The following is a 16398-nucleotide window of genomic DNA, read 5'->3' on the forward strand; positions in this document are numbered from 1 at the left end:
ACGATCTCAGTTTGGTATGCTGCACACAAACATGTAGGCGACACAGCTACGCTGTCTCAATTTACTCCTGTTTGGGGCAATGAACAGTTTACACCTGGGAAAAGAGATGGAGGATTTAAATCATGGAATACAAAAGGCATTCAGAAAATGATGGATCTATATACAGACGGAGTTTTGCTTTCTTTTGATCAGCTATGATATAAAATCCCTAAAAAGCACTTTTTTTTAAATATTTACAGTTAAAAAGTTACATGTCATCAAAAAAAACAGATAATGTCTGTACCACCTTTATCGAAATTTGGAAGGAAAGGGCCTAGAATCTAAATTCTACAACATGATGGTTGCATTTGACACTGAATCAGCATTAGATAAATTAAGTGCATGGAAAACGGATATGAAAGAGGATATTGATGAGGAAGATTGGAATGCTGCTTGCCTAAAAGCACAAAGTCAGACAATAAATACTAGGTTCAAATTACTTCAGTATAAATGGTTAATGAGAATGTACATAACTCCTGTCAAACTTCATCATATGTCTGCCAATATTCCAGATGTCTGCTCTAAGTGTTTGGATGAGAAAGGAACTTTATTTCATTGTCTTTGTGAATGTCCACAATTTCAAATCTTCTGGAAGGATGTTATTAGGTGTCTGTCAGAGATGTTTAACATTAATGTCCCTTTGAACGTCAAACTTTGTGTACTTGGAATATATCCAAGAACTTCAAACAGACTTCAAAACAAACCAAGCTTCTGGATTTGGGCCTTCTTCAAGCCAGGAGGGCTATCGCTTTATGTTGGAAATGTACGGATGCCCCATCACTGAGGATTTGGTTGAAGGAACTTTCTGGAAGTGTTGGTCTAGAACAGGGGTCGGCAACAGGCGGACCGCGGTCCGGATCCGGAACCAGACGCCGACCTATATGGACCCGGACCTATAATCAATACATTAATAGGGGATTTAAATTTTGACGGGGCGATTCTATTTTAACCGCCGCTGACAGGGGGCGAAAGAGACAAGTGAGCGATACAGGGAGAGAAACACAGAAGAAGAAACGAGAGAGCGGCAGAGAGAAGCGGAGATGAAAGTGAGTGAAGAGAATAATTAGCGATACAGGGAGAGAAGCGGAGAGGAGAGTGAACAGGCGTGTTAGCGGCAGACAGGGAGAGACACATAATTACACATGGCGCTCTCCAAGAAGAGGAAAGTGGACAATGAGAACAGAGCTTTTAATCCTGAGTGGACTCATTCATGTTCATCCTGCCCACTGGGAGCGCAGAACCAGTGTGTCTCATTTGTTCAGAGACCGTGGCGCTCATTAAAAGTGCCAAAACGCCACTATGAGAAAAAACACAAAGTGTTTGACCAAACATTCCCTTTCAAGTCAGAACAACTGAGCTCACAAAAAATAAGCAGTCTCAGAGCCCAATATGATCAGTCCACCAGGATCAAAATAAAACTAAATATCGTTCCAGGGCAGGCTAACCAATGAGCACCTCATTTAAACTCCTGGCAGGACAAGCTCGAGCTCAATTCTCGCACTGAGTTAAAAAAAAAAGTGAGTGAGGGACTGCAATATAAGAGGGAAAGAAAGAGAAACTTTAAAACTGTTCAATTGTTATGATGTGTAAAGACTGATATTGTTCTATAATCGTCTGAAACAGTTAAGTCATGATGTGAAACGGTTAACAAAGAAAAAGGGAAACTCAAGCTGCTGCTACACTTTATTTTATTTATCTAAAATTAAGCACTTTTAAGATGCACATATTTTCAAAAGCTATTTTATTTATTTTCTCTATTTTATTTTTAAATGCAGCCCGAGTATTTACTGTATATCTGTATAGTTCAATGTTAATAGACAATAAATATTGTTGTTTTTGAATTGTACTTTTTTTATTTGATTGGCAGTCAGTTGTTGATTACATGCAGACGTTGATAAAGCTGCAGGCTACTTCAATATATATCACACTAATTCATAAAGCAACTTAGGGTGCGTTCACACCTGCCTTGTATAGTCCGGTTAAATCGAACCCTGGTGCGTTTAGCCGCTTGGTGCGGTTCATGTGGGTCGGTGAGAACACAATCCGAGACCTCTTAAGCAGTGGCGCCTCCAGACATTTTTCATAGGGGTGGCCAAATGGGGCCACTGAAAATCTTGGGGTGGCCCACCAAAACCAATAATTTAATTGTTGTAAAAGTATAGACTAGATGAAAACAATGGCAAAGAGAATCACCTACTGATATACTTTGGTTTCTTATTTTACATTTTCTGATACTACTCATCTGAAGTGAATATAATACGGATAGTTAACATTTAACTTCAAACAACATTTAAAAGAACCTTGTTTTGTGTTATGTATACATGTGTTGGTGATTTATTGTTTTGTTTTTTATATATGCTAGTTGTTCTTTCCTTTTAAAAAGACAAATACAGCTTAATTTAAATAAGTTCCTCTATTGTAAGGCACAAAATGTTCAGCATTCTCAACACATACAATACACAACAGCAACACAACATGTTCTTCAGTTATATTATGTCTCTAGGTTATAAATTGTTTTAGACTGAACAAAGCTGTTTGTGTCACACTGGGATCAAAGATGATTGACATGACTTTATTAAATCAAGTTTTAAAACATGACTTTTATTTCAATAGGACCCAAAAACACAAGGGGTATAGAATGGTAAATACATACTGTGATTGAACCCAAAAACACCATCTATTATTGACCTTTATAGCAAATTAAAAACATTATAAATGATACAAAACACCACCTTTTAGTATTCGACAGAAAATAGGTGACGAGGCATTCTATTTGTTTTAGATTAGGCCACTGTGGTGAGTAATACATATAGCTTCTATTCCATTTGTTTTGAAAATGTATATTTATACTTTATATATATATACCCTTTTTTTAAATTAGCATACAGAACATTATGAAAACAAACTTGACTAATGGTCGGCTCATAACCTCAGAACACAGAAGAAGAAAAACTGCATAGATTCTCGTTTCATTTTGAAGGATCTGCAGACCTAAAGTGTGTAGAAGACTTAAATTATTACAAAGGTCACAATCACATTAATAAAACTGTACTTAGGTTTTAGTTTCACTTTTACAAAACAGAGTTCCACATGTACTTTCTAGCATGTATGGCCATCTACTCACTAGCCCTATGCTGCTGCTCCCCTGCCAGCTCTGTCTCTCCTTTACTCATCTTCTTCTTAAAATAAGAAGAGATGTCTGTTGTTTTTCTCTTCATTTTCTGCAAATTAACATTACACACAGCAGTGATTTATAGTAGCCTACGCATTACACCAGCCCAGCATACCGACATCAGCTAACGTTAGCTTAGCAAGCTAAACTAACGCTAACTAGGATAGCCGCCAAAGTGTGTTTATAGACAAATTATACCTGAAGTCAAGCCAGCCTTTACTGAGCCCCGAGCATGTTTTCCAGGTCTTCCAGCGTTTTTCTCATTTTAATGCCATTGAACACAATTTTTGATCAGAATAACAGCTAAAGTTAAGCATATCTCCGTTTTTTGCTACCTAAAGCTAACACACTAAAGCCTAAAGTGTTGTGGGGCTTAATAGGCAACAAACGAATATGACTTACCTTCTAGAAGTCAGGTTTCTTTCTCCAGTCCAGTCAGTAGAAAGAAACGTTTTGCTGCAACCTGCTGCTGTCTGTGCGAATCTCAGAGTGGTGCGCGCAAGTATCAGAGTGGTGCACGCAAGTATCAGAGTGGTGCGCCGAGTATCAGAGTGTTACCATGGTAGCAGAGGGAGAGGGAGGGGCTGCAGTATGAGCGTTGGAAGCTCAAATCAAGCGACTCGCTGGCTGTGTATTTGTTGTTAAATATCAGATAAACTACTACGCATACGTGACTGGCGAGGTGGTGTGTGTGGTGGGGGGGCCAACAAATATATCAGGGTGGCCATGGCCCCCCCTGGCCCCCCCTGCTGGCGCCACTGCTCTTAAGTGAACTAAACAACCGGACTCTGGTCCGCTAAAATAGGTGGTCTCGGAGTGCTTGCTTGTGAACTCTGGAGCGGTTAATTGCTGGTGTGAACACAGTCCGCACCAAAACATAGGAAGCGTAGTATTTACGTGTCACAAGAACGCGGATATCTTCAAAATCTTTAGCGAAAGAGTCTTTCAAGACATCCGCGGTTGTTTAGTTAAAGAAAGAGTGAAGCAAAATTAAGTGTTGAACAGTGTCGTGTAATGTAAAAATTCTCCGTCAGCTACATAAAAGTAAGAACACCTGTCGTCGGTGAAACGCCCCTCCTTACTGCAGAACTTCTCTCATTTGATGTGTTATAATGTTTTTTAACGGACGTTGTCTGATTATATAATCATAAACGCGGGCTGCTAGTGTCTGTTGATCTCCAGATTAACAGTAGCATGAGAATAACCTGCCGAAAGTGCCGATGCTCCATGGCGGAGGCTCCGGTAGAAATTGCCGGGATTTGCGTTTTTACCCCCTTAATTTCTGACCAATGGTTGAACAGCATTTCCGTGCACATGACTTGTGTTTAAAGTTTATAGTCCATTTGAGTTTTGCTCGTGTTAACGCAAACCGAACCTTCTGAAAAATGAAACAATGTAACAAACTGTCATCTGGTGCGCACCAGAAAAAAACTATTAGGTTCGAATGCACCCTAGACATTTTGATGTTCCAGACCTTTACATGGGGACATTTTCTCTAACTGGACCTCGTTGAATTTTAGTTGAATACCCCTGGTCTAGAAAGCAGGGCCGGCCCTAGACTTTTGGGGGCCCTAAGCGAGCTTTGGCTTGGGGGCCCCCCTCACTCTAGCACGTTCTCACTACACACAACACGGAACCAACTTTTGTCTTATGGTGTTAGCATAAGCACACATATTGTATAAATAAGGATGTAAACACCGTGGACCTAACCTCCTCTAGGGGGGTCCGGGGGCATGCTCCCCCGGGAAGATTTTTTTTTTAAATATTGAAGTTAAAAGCATCAATCTGGTGCACTTTGAGAGCAACATTAAGAGATCTATGGATACATCTCTCAACACCCATATGAAACAGAACTGTAAACAGATTTTTCTTTATGGATATTTTACAAATCACTTAAACTGTATTCTTGTTTTGTCATATAGTATTTCATAACTGTTTTTCATGTATTCTCTCTGGCTGTCCATCTCATAATGTTCACATAGAAACTAGCTGTCAATAGGAATATCATTCAGAAGAATTATAATTTCTGGCAAAAATCTGTCACAAAAAGAGGTTGCACATTTAAATTCAGGTGTTGTTATGGCAACGTCAGTGGCTAAACAGCCACATTTACTGCTGCAAATACGTTCAAACATGCTGTCGACACGTAAAACAGTGGCAACATTTCAGCTGACTTTTTCTCAGAAATACTGTCACATAACATCCACATCCAGTGCTAGATTGATGCTTAGCTAAGCTAACTATGAAACACTTTAACTGACAGGACTCCGGATCAACTGTGTACTGTAAGGTAGCTTCTAGCTTCATGTCGAACAGTAAGTCAACATTTCCCAGAGAGCTTTCTTTGAAATCACCAGGTAATGCCAAAAAAACATTACATTTAGATTGTATGACAAAGTGTTTATTTAATATATCTGGCTAGCTATAGCTACTTGCTAACGGTTTAGCTTGCCCCCGCGATTCAAAGTAACGTCAACGTAGCTGTAATTTATGCTTTGCTTCCATGATCGCATAACTTGGAAGTTTACTGACATTTACATACATTGTTTACCTGGCTCAAGTGCTGGCTCTGGGGTTGTTGTGTGAGCCACCACTTGAGAATTGTCATCTTTTTTAAGACATTTTTTTCTTATGTCCATCTTCAGAAACTCTGAGTCCGACTGACAGTTTATTTTAAACATTGTCACAGCTCACAGGATAGGTACCTGTCAGCCAATAAGACAGATGTTTATTTCCATTCAACTCTCTGGTTCGTCTGGTGTCTTGCCTCTGTTGCAAAGCGACATTGTGAGATGAGGCCCTCCCCCAACTGACAGGAGTGAAAAAAAATGTTTTGGAAACAAAGTCGGCTACTTTGCAAATATAATTCCTGTTTATTATTATTATCAACACAGTTACTTTTTTATACAGTGAGGTAAATGGTAAATGTGCATGTATGTCGTTCAGTATGCGTTTACATGTGAATACGTCTGCATTTCCTGCCAAATACTAGCCTCAAAAAGATTAAAATATAATTAATGCAAATAAACTACTTCTACTAATAATCATAATCAATTCAATAATATAAATACTATATTATTTTATTATAATATAGTTGTAATATAGTCAAGACAAAACATGCTTATGACATGCTCAAAAACTGATATTTCTTAAATCTGTATTCAAATGTAGTTCCCTCTGTCAGCAATGTATCAACAACTACACACACATTTCTATCAGTATTTCTCTGTGTTGTGGTTGACATGATGATGACTGTTAGGAGTTAAGGGGAGAGGCTGAGCATCACCATGAAATGTGCAAATTGACATAAAAATTCATAAAAGGGGAAAAATGCTCCATGTTTTTTAGGCTGTAAACTTTAACTGTTATGTAAGCCAACTAGACAGACAGTGTATCACTCTTCCTCCTGTACATTAGCAGATCAAAGGCATCACATACTTGAATGAATAGTTAATAAAGAATGCTGGAAATAACTGCATCTCCATTAGCCTATATGCTGCAGAGACTGCCTTCTTCATGTCGTGAATTTCAGCTGATGTTTTAATATGGCAGTTGGCAATTTGACTTATACAACATTCGCAAGTTGTACATTTGACTCATACAATAACCCACCTTCGAGTGATGCTCTAGTTTCTTCATGTTTTGTTTTTTTTCCCTCTTGCTTGCACCGGACTGAAACTGTCTTTTCACCGACATCTCTTCACCTGCACTAGTGGCCGTATCAAAGTCGTGATTGGTCAGATGTCGATTCATTGCAACGGTGTTGGCTTACAGACGTGCTCCCCTTGTCACTTCTCACTCTCGCGGGGGGTGCGCGGAGAACTGAGCACAGCAGTTGAGGCCCTCTGGGCGGGGCCCCCTGCGCAAGGCGGGGCCCCATGCAGCCTGCGTGATTGGCCTGTAGGGAGGGGCGGCCCTGCATTCACTGAACACGGGAAATTACAATCCTGCCGTCCTCTCTTGTGTCATGATGAGGTTCAGGTAAAGCACGGTTAATGTATTATATTATTGACTCAATAATATAATACATGACTTTGAGAGTAGGCAATCTAGGAATATTAACACAATTAATTAAACATACTTATCACAGCGACTGTGTACTGATATATTTTTTTTTAAAAGTGCTGCGGGGCCCTACGCGGCCGCTTATATCGCTTAATGGGTCGGGCCTGCTCTGCTAGAAAGACTGACTTACATCGCTAAGGGCAAGCGGAAGGACTTTGTTCAGCTCTGGGAGCCATATATGCTTATTATGAGGGACGGGAATCTGGACTGCCTTTGAAAAGAAACTGTGAAATTATTTCTGTTTTATTTATTTTATTTGTAGGCCTATTCTTTTAATACTGGTGCAATGTGAGGGTGTGTGTATGCGTGTATGTGTTTGTGGTGTACTTTGTTGTTCAATACGAAAATACCAATAAACATATTGTGAAAAAAAACAATGACTCTTATTTGTACAATCATTATTTTAGTCACACTAAGAGTACACATCTATATTTTTACGTTATTCATATGCATGTGTATTGTATATAACATTTATGTTTTAAAGTATTTGAACTATTTGAAAATGAAAACAGCAGTTACTTTGATTTTCAAAGTCTGAGGCTGAAAAACTATTATTTTCTCCCCTTATTTTGTTCTTCCTTCCTTCATCCTCAGATCAGCTCTGGTCTTCAGGAATGTAGGATTTACTGACCCTGAAAGGTAAGAATTCACACAACTTACACATTAATTCTCTTATGCTGGTTATAGTGGTGCAGGAATGAGTCTTCAAACATTTCACCACATCCGGATCCCTTTTAAGACGCCTGAAATAAGGTCTGTTGTTGACACAAGCTAAAGATATTTGAACGTTATTAAAGTTTAGTTATATATGAAAGTAAATACCCCAAAGTCTGAAGCTTGTATGTGTCATAAGAACATTGGTTGCTAACAATTGACTAAATGAGACTGCAAACTTCATCACACCAAACATTAGCCGCCTTTAGCTTAGCAGTGGTGATAGGCAGCCATGTGACTGTGATATAGTTAGTTTATAGGCTAACATTAGCTGTGCATTTTAAAGCACTTACGCTTTAAAATGTACATAAGTGTTGTTATCTGGAGATTATCCTGCTGATCAAAACATAAGTATCTCAAACATGTGGTTGCCATGCGATGCTTATTTTCCACAATATAACGTAGTCCAATGAAAAAATCTCATTGCTTTCTGTTAGGGTGCACTTGCGATGCAAATTTCAGGGTATACAAATAGTCATCACTGCACCACTCTATTATACCAATACCTGTGTGACAAGATCATATTGGCAGAAAAATCAGACATTGCCAAGCATCAGGTGTATTTTGAAACACAATCATCATCATCATCATCAGCTGAAACCACACTGCACACTGATGTAAGAATGAAAATAAGTCATTTTAGGGAAACGATTCATTCCTCTCTCTCTCTCTGTCAGTCAGCTGGCTGTCGCTCGCCCAGGCCCGCTGGAAAGAGAGGCTCGACTTTTGGGAAGGAGCCTTGTCCGAACAGGGAGTGAAGATGAAGACGATGATGAAGATGATTTTGACGATGACATTATGGACTTGGATGCTTCTGACATCATCTTCACTCCTCTGCTGAGGTCAGACTACACTACTCTCTGTCTAATTACCGTTCTGTCAACTCAAGAGCTGCTGTCAACAATGTGTGTGTGTGTGTGTGTGTGTGAGTAGTCGTTGCAGACCGATGTCCAGAAATGTTGCTGCGGCGACGCCTAGAGTCCAGGGATTCCAGGTGAGTTCATTTATCCATGTTTGAGCACTTATCTTGAGCCGTGTTAGAAGAACAAGAACAAAAACGAAAAAGAAGAACACTTTTTTTCGTCTACTTTTTGTGTAGGCAGACATTTAAACCATTAAACACATCATATTATGTCACATTTAAACAGAATAGAAAATACATTAAAAAGAAAGCAGGTACTCAATGGGGAGAGCTGAATCTATGTTGAATACATATTTAAAATATATAAAATGCTGCATCTGAGCAAGCTGGCTCCAAAAAATTGCTGTGTTTGTCATGGTAATAGCACAGTGGGGTTAGCTTACATGGTCCACCTCCTGGCCAGTGTTTCCGTGGCAACAGACTAATCAAGGTGACCCAGACATCATTCTCTGCAGCCACAGCCACCAGAAACTGCTGGAGGATCCTGAGCTGATACATCAAGCATGTCCTGATGTGCCACAGAAACACTACAAAATAAGTGGCTATTATATCTATCTTCATGTGAGAGGTACGAGTGGTTGAGAATCTGCAGAGAATCCCCACCTGAATCAGCAACTGCTCTCAGATGAACAGAGCTTGATATTGAGTTTCAGCTCATTTCTTCGCTTCCCAGCCGTAAATATACCATGCTCAGTGGCGTAACTATCGACGGTGTAGCCGGTGTAACGCACCGGGGCCCAGAGCCGGCCAGGAGCGCCGGTTCGCGCAGTCTTCAAAGTAACCAAGCAACCTAAATAAATGTGTAATTTGTCCAATGACCTTGCTCCCTTTCATGTCATGTGATACCTTTGCGTGATGAGAGAACCGTTTAATCAACCTGTACTGTACTGTAGCTAGCAAATCAAATCAAGTTTTATTTATATAGCACATTTATAAACGATTTTTGGTCGAGCCAAAGTGCTGTACATATGAATAAAAATAGCCTACAGTAGAGACACTTTACAGCTAATATAATAGCACAGATTGTTCAGAATATCAGTATGAGAAAAAACGACACCCTCTATCCTTAGACCCTCACATCGTACAAGGAAAAACCTCCGGAGAAAAAAAAACACAGTTTAAGGGGGAAAAATGGGAGAAACCTCAGGGAGAGCAACAGAGGAGGGATCCCTCTCCCAGGACGGACAGACGTGCAATAGATGCCGTGTGTAAATCGAAGAGATAATACATTTTACAGCATAGGTAGTCCAAATATTAGGAAATGCATGTGTCTGTAATAAGAAGATGAATCTACGAAGATGTCAATTACAATCCTGTGGGAGCCTTCAGGGAGGCAGCAAGACGAGACCCAGGCAGGACCGCAGAGACAGGTTTAGCCACGGACCACAGCAAGAAGATCAGCCTCGATTCTGGATCCCGGCGTAGATATAGACACAAAACAAGAACAAATGTGGCTGGGTTAATCGGAACAACAGAATACACAGACACAGACAGACAGACGGAAGAACAAGCACTCCCTTAGAATAAATTAAGGGCAAAGGGTAGCAAGTAAGAGAATAAGAAACATAGGTGGAGAGGCACACTCAGGGAACAAAGTCTCCACTGGAGCCTTAGTTGGAAATTGATGAGAGATAGGGAGGTACGCTGTGTCTACGAACTGTAACAATCCCGGCTTTCTAAGCCACTCTACAAACCGTTTCCCTCTAATAAAACACTAGAGGTTAGAGAGGGAAAAGGTCTTGGGTAAAAGTTATTCTTGATAAGAGAAGCCTAAAAGGCCAGAGAGAAAAAGTGAGTTTTAAGTGTTGATTTAAAAACCCCCAGGGTCTGGGCCGACCTCACATGGAGGGCCAAAATATTCCAGAGCCTGGGGCCCGCTGCTGCGAATGCTCGGTACCCTCTGGTTTTGAGCCTGGTCTTAGGCACTATCAGCAGCAGCTGATCAGCCGACCTTAAGGCTCTGCCTGGAATGTAGCGATGGAGGAGTTCGGCTACATAGGCCGGAGCCAGCCCATTTAGGGCTTTGAAAACAAATAAAAGGATTTAAAAATCTATTCTGAACCGAACTGGAAGCCAGTGCAATAAGGCCAGAATTGGGGTGATGTAGTCACGCTTTTTATGGCCAGTTAGAAGATGTGCAGCTGCATTCTGCACTAACTGCAGGCGTCTAATTGAGGCCTGGTCCATACCCACATACAGAGCATTGCAGTAATCCAGTCTCGAGGTAACAAAGGCGTTAATAACCCTTTCTAGGTCTTTAAAAGATAAAAACGACTTGGTTTTAGCCAATAGTCGTATTTAAAAAAAGCAGGTCTTGACTACGATGCTGACCTGCTTACATTTGTCAAATTTAAAAGCGCTAGGTCACTCCAAGGTTCATGACAGAGGGGAGGATATTTTTACTAAGGGAACCCAGAATATCAACCGGAGAGGCTGAAGGTTGGGGTCCAAAAAAGATGACCTCGGTCTTGCTCTCATTAAGGGTGAGGAAGTATTGGCTCAGCCAGGATTTAATCTCTGTTAAGCAGTCCATCAACTGCTGTAATGAGTTGGCATTTTGATTGAGAGGCAGATAAATCTGTACATCGTCAGCATAACAATGGAAGGGGATATTATTTTTTGTGAGAATTGAGCCTAGGGGCAGTATATACAGTAGAAAAAGGATGGGACCCAAAATCGAGCCTTGGGGAACCCCACAGGTAAGCCCCTGTCACACTGTCCCGAAATTGACACCCGATGGACACACGAATATGGAATTGTGAATTTCGCACGAAGATGGCCCCGAACCACACACAAAGGCAACATTTACATTACATTTAAGACATACAACTGCAACGAAAGTACCAAAAACAATTATGTTACAGTACTATGATACTGTACTGATATCTTCAGACTTTGTTCTTTACTTTATCCGTCTTTATATGTAGAAAATATTACGTTTTCTCCATAATGTTATTTCCATAACAACAACAACTTCCTGTCAACTGTCCTTCAAAAATAATATATTATATCCTTTTTAGTTTCACAGAACACAAATTGGGTTATTTACATAATATATTTACATGATTTTGTTGTGCAATAAAACAACCCGATGGACACACGATAAAGGAAATGTTCAAATTCGGCTGTGATCGTAGCAACATCGGGCCATTCGTGACTTTTTTACACTCACGCGGCTGAATAAGGCTGTTGACACAGCCACAGCCTGTGTAGAATGTGCACGGACCCCAGTGGGGAGGGCTCTCCCTGCCCGTCCATAGGCATGTGTAATGCACTCGCAGAGCCATCCTGTCAGGCGCCTCTTGGAGAGAGCTTTTCCAGCCACACCATCCCCAAAGCACACAAACAGCTGTTAAGTGCGCCTAATGGCAGCCGTGCGCTCTACCTAACATGCTAGCGCACGCACTGGGCAGAGGAGGTGCAATTTAGCCTCCCTGGCCCCAATATGGGGTGGAAGATTAAAGCCACCTAACTGAATAGCCCTTTTTCTGAAAAATGCTTAAAATGATGCAATATATTTTAAATACATGGTTTATACATGTAATTACTGGGGTTCCATTTCTTCTGATTACCTAAATTGGGCGTGCACATTTGCCGCGCGCAAAGCTACCTCTTTTGGATTTGGAAAGGTTGGCATGTATGCTGTTCTACTTCATACTATCTGCACAAATGGTTGACATTAAACATTAAAAAGATCAGGCAGTTCAGAGAGAATCAAAGGAAGGCAGGCAGCTTTGCATGACATTCTTCTGGACGTGTTTCATTGTGTTGATAGTGAGGGTAGTCAATCACTTTTTTGACAAGACAGTAGTGATGGCCATCTTGGTGATGTGTGTTGTTGTGAGAGTCTGCGAGACCAGAGATGTAGTTCATTGAGCGTTTCACACAAAAAAATGTGTTACTTCACAGTTTTACGACACATTTTTTTTTTTTTGACTTGCAAAATTATCTTTTAAATTGACAAACATCATATGTGTAATTGGTGGCACAATTCAAATGGGATCGAAAGATAATCTTTCTCTCTCCATTGACTTCAATACATAATTTTTCCGAAATAAGGTCCCATGGAGCTCCCCCGGAAGGGGAGGGACTTCGTCACTCTATACTGTGGGCCTGCTCGCGCATTCAGGTAGGCTCGCCCCGATTGGCCAGCTACGTTTATGCAACTCAGTAGGTGAATGCTCGCATAGCATGGTAGAGAGTAGTACCCATAGAGTCCAGTAGAGGGCGGAGCCTGTGTGATATATTACTGAGCTAAACTTATTTTGTCTTTTTTAAAACTAAAGTTATTTTCTCGCATTTTGCCTTTGAAGGGGCACATTTATATTTGGTGGCCAGATGCACCTGAAGGTCACCTAAGGTTCTTCTACACCCTTGTAAAGGGAGGGTTATTTGTTGAATATTGACTGAACTCTCACAGCAGCCCTGCTGGTCGTATGTAATCCTGCTTCTCAAGTCCACAGAACATTCAGACTAGATGGGAAAACTGCCATCAACCCTGCATTAACATTACATTTACATTACATTGCATTTAGCTGACGCTTTTATCCAAAGCGACTTACAATAAGTACATTCGACCAGGAAGACACAACCTTGAAGAAAACAGAATCATATAAGTAAATCAGGTTTCATAGAGCCAAACATTTCAAGTGCTACTCAACTGGCTTTAGGTAAGCCAGTCCTTTATTAGTATAAAAGTGCTTCGTTAATAGTTCTAACGCTCGAAGTGGAGTCGAAAGAGATGAGTTTTCAGTTTGCGCCGGAAGATGTGCAAGCTATCTGCCGTCCTGATGTCAATGGGGAGCTCATTCCACCATCTTGGAGCCAGGACAGCAAACCCACGTGTTTTCGCCGATGGGAACTTGGGTCCCCCTCGCAGCGAGGGCGCAACGAGTCGTTTGGCTGATGCAGAGCGTAGTGCACGCGCTGGGGTGTACGGTTTAACCATGTCCTGGATGTAGGAAGGGCCAGATCCATTCGCAGCATGGTAAGCAAGTACCAGTGTCTTCAAGTGGATTCTAGCAGTTACCGGAAGCCAGTGAAGGGAGCGGAGGAGCGGAGTGGTGTGGGAGAATTTAGGAAGGTTGAAGACCAGACGAGCCGCTGCATTCTGGATGAGCTGCAGAGGTCGGATGGCACATGCAGGTAGACCAGCCAGGAGGGAGTTGCAGTAGTCTAGGCGTGAGATGACGAGAGCCTGGACCAGAACCTGAGTCGCTTTCTGAGTCAGCTGGGGACGTATCTTCCTGATGTTGTAAAGCGTGTATCTGCAGCAACGGGTTGTAGCAGCGATGTTTGCAGTGAAGGACAGGTTGTTATCTAGGGTCACACCCAGATTCCTTGCAGTCTGAGTCGGGGAAACAACTGAGGTGCCGATGTTGATTGTTAGGTCAAGAGTGGGACAATCTTTTCCCGGGAGGAAGAGCAGCTCAGTCTTGTCAAGGTTGAGCTTGAGGTGGTGAGCAGACATTCACTGAGAGATGTCATCTAGACAAGCAGAGATGCGTGCAACGACCTGGGTCTCTGAGCGGGGAAAGGACAGAATTAATTGGGTGTCATCAGCGTAGCAGTGGTAAGAAAAACCATGCGGGCTAATGACTGATCCGAGCGAGTTTGTGTACAGGGAGAAGAGGAGGGGACCAAGAACAGAGCCCTGAGGGACCCCCGTAGTTAATTGACAAGGGTCGGACTCAGACCCTCTCCAAGTCACCCTGTAGGTACGGTCTTTCAGGTATGAGGTGAGGAGGGAAAGTGCAGAGCCTGAAACTCCAAGTTTTTGGAGAGTGCGAAGGAGGATCTGATGATTCACCGTGTCGAATGCAGCAGACAGGTCCAATAGGATGATGACAGAGGAGAGGGATGCAGTTTTGGCAGTGTGCAGTTCCTCCGTGACAGCAATGAGAGCAGTTTCTGTGGAGTGACCTGCCTTGAAACCAGACTGGTGCGGATCCAGAAGGTTGTTCTGATTGAGATAACAGGAGAGTTGTTTAAAGACAGCGCGTTCAAGTGATTTAGACAGGAACGGGAGGAGAGAGACAGGCCTGTAGTTTATAACATCAGACGGGTTGAGAGTGGGTTTCTTTAGGAGAGGGTTTACTCTTGCCTCCTTGAGACTGTTTGGAAAGTGACCAGAAGTTAGAGAAGTGTTGATGAAATGGGTGAGAAACGGTAGAATATCAGGAGCGATAGTCTGAAGGAGGTTTGAAGGGATAGGGTCCAGAGGACAGGTGGTAGGGCGGGCAGAGGTAATGAGGGTAAGAACCTCACTTGGAGAGAGAGGGGAAAAGGAGGTAAGTGTGTTGGTGGAAGGAGGGTCTGGTGACCCAGCGGTGAGTAAAGGTGAGTCAGAAAAAGAAGAGCGAATATCATCAACCTTTTTTTCAAAGTCGGTAACAAAGTCGCTTGACAGAAGTGAGGAGGGGGGAGGAGCTTTTGGAGGGTCCAAGAGGGTGGAGAAGATGGAAAATAGTTTTTTAGGATTGGAATAGGAAGATTGGATCTTATCTTGAAAGAAAGTGCTTTTTGCCTGAGAGATCGAAGCAGAGAAAGAGGAGAGGAGAGCCTGATAGGTTAGGAGGTCGTCACGGTGTTTGGATTTCCACCATTTCCGCTCTGCTGCCCTAAGGACCGTTCTATTAGCACGCAGTGCATCATTTAGCCAGGGAGCAGGAGGGGACTGACGAGCCTGCCGAGATGTGAGAGGACAGAGCGAGTCCAGAGTGGATGAGAGAGTAGAGAGGAGAGTTTCTGCAGCAGAGTTTGGAGGCAGGAGATGGAACGAATCAGAGGAAGGGAGGGCTGAGAGCACCGACGAGGCAAAGCTAGAGGGGGAGAGGGAGCGAAGGTTACGGCGGACAAGTGCAGGATGAGAAGAGATTAGTTTGTTATGTTTGGAAAGGGATAGAGAGAATGAAATGAAGAAGTGATCGGATGTGTGGAGCGGGTTTACAGAGAGGTTAGAAGTAGCGCAGTTCCTTGAGAATATGAGATCAAGGACATTGCCAACTTTATGAGTCGGTGGGGACGGAGACAGTGAGAAAGCAAAGGCGGTTAACAGAGATGTTAGTTCGTCTATCTTCCCCGTCTGGAGGTTGAAGTCTCCGACAAGTACAGCGGGAGGGCCAGTTTCAGGGATGAGTGAGAGGAGATGATCTAATTCCTCCAAGAAGTCCCCCAAGGCGCCTGGTGGACGGTAGAGAACAACAATGGTTAACTGTATAGGATGGGTTACTGTGACGGCATGGAATTCAAAGGTGGAAGGAGTGAAGTTAGGTAGCTTGAAGAGGGAAAAGCTCCATTTGGGAGAGAGCAGGAGACCAGTGCCACCTCCTCTGCCAGTGGGTCTGGGTGTATGGGAGAAGGAATATGCAGTGGAGAGAGCTGCTGGGGTGGATGTGTTGGATGGAGTAATCCAGGTCTCAGTGAGAGCAAGGAAATCCAGAGACTGCAGGGAGGCGTAGCCAGAGATGAAGTCAGCCTTAGGAAC

The 16398-nt window shown here is 42.3% G+C and overlaps 1 protein-coding gene across 3 annotated transcripts in view; it reads left to right on the forward strand.

Annotated features, from left to right (window-relative positions):
• The window catches only part of LOC117539429 (fer-1-like protein 4), a 79465-nt gene that overhangs the window by 17396 nt on the left and 45671 nt on the right, over positions 1–16398 (forward strand). For all 3 annotated transcript variants that reach the window (XM_034205616.1, XM_034205617.1, XM_034205618.1), the window contains exons 6-8: positions 7871–7915; positions 8668–8832; positions 8924–8984. In XM_034205616.1, the coding sequence (XP_034061507.1) occupies positions 7871–7915; positions 8668–8832; positions 8924–8984 (271 nt within the window). The remainder of the gene's footprint in view (positions 1–7870; positions 7916–8667; positions 8833–8923; positions 8985–16398) is intronic.

This window comes from Gymnodraco acuticeps, unplaced genomic scaffold (genome assembly GCF_902827175.1).
Source record: "Gymnodraco acuticeps unplaced genomic scaffold, fGymAcu1.1, whole genome shotgun sequence".
In the NCBI taxonomy this organism is placed as follows: domain Eukaryota; kingdom Metazoa; phylum Chordata; class Actinopteri; order Perciformes; family Bathydraconidae; genus Gymnodraco; species Gymnodraco acuticeps.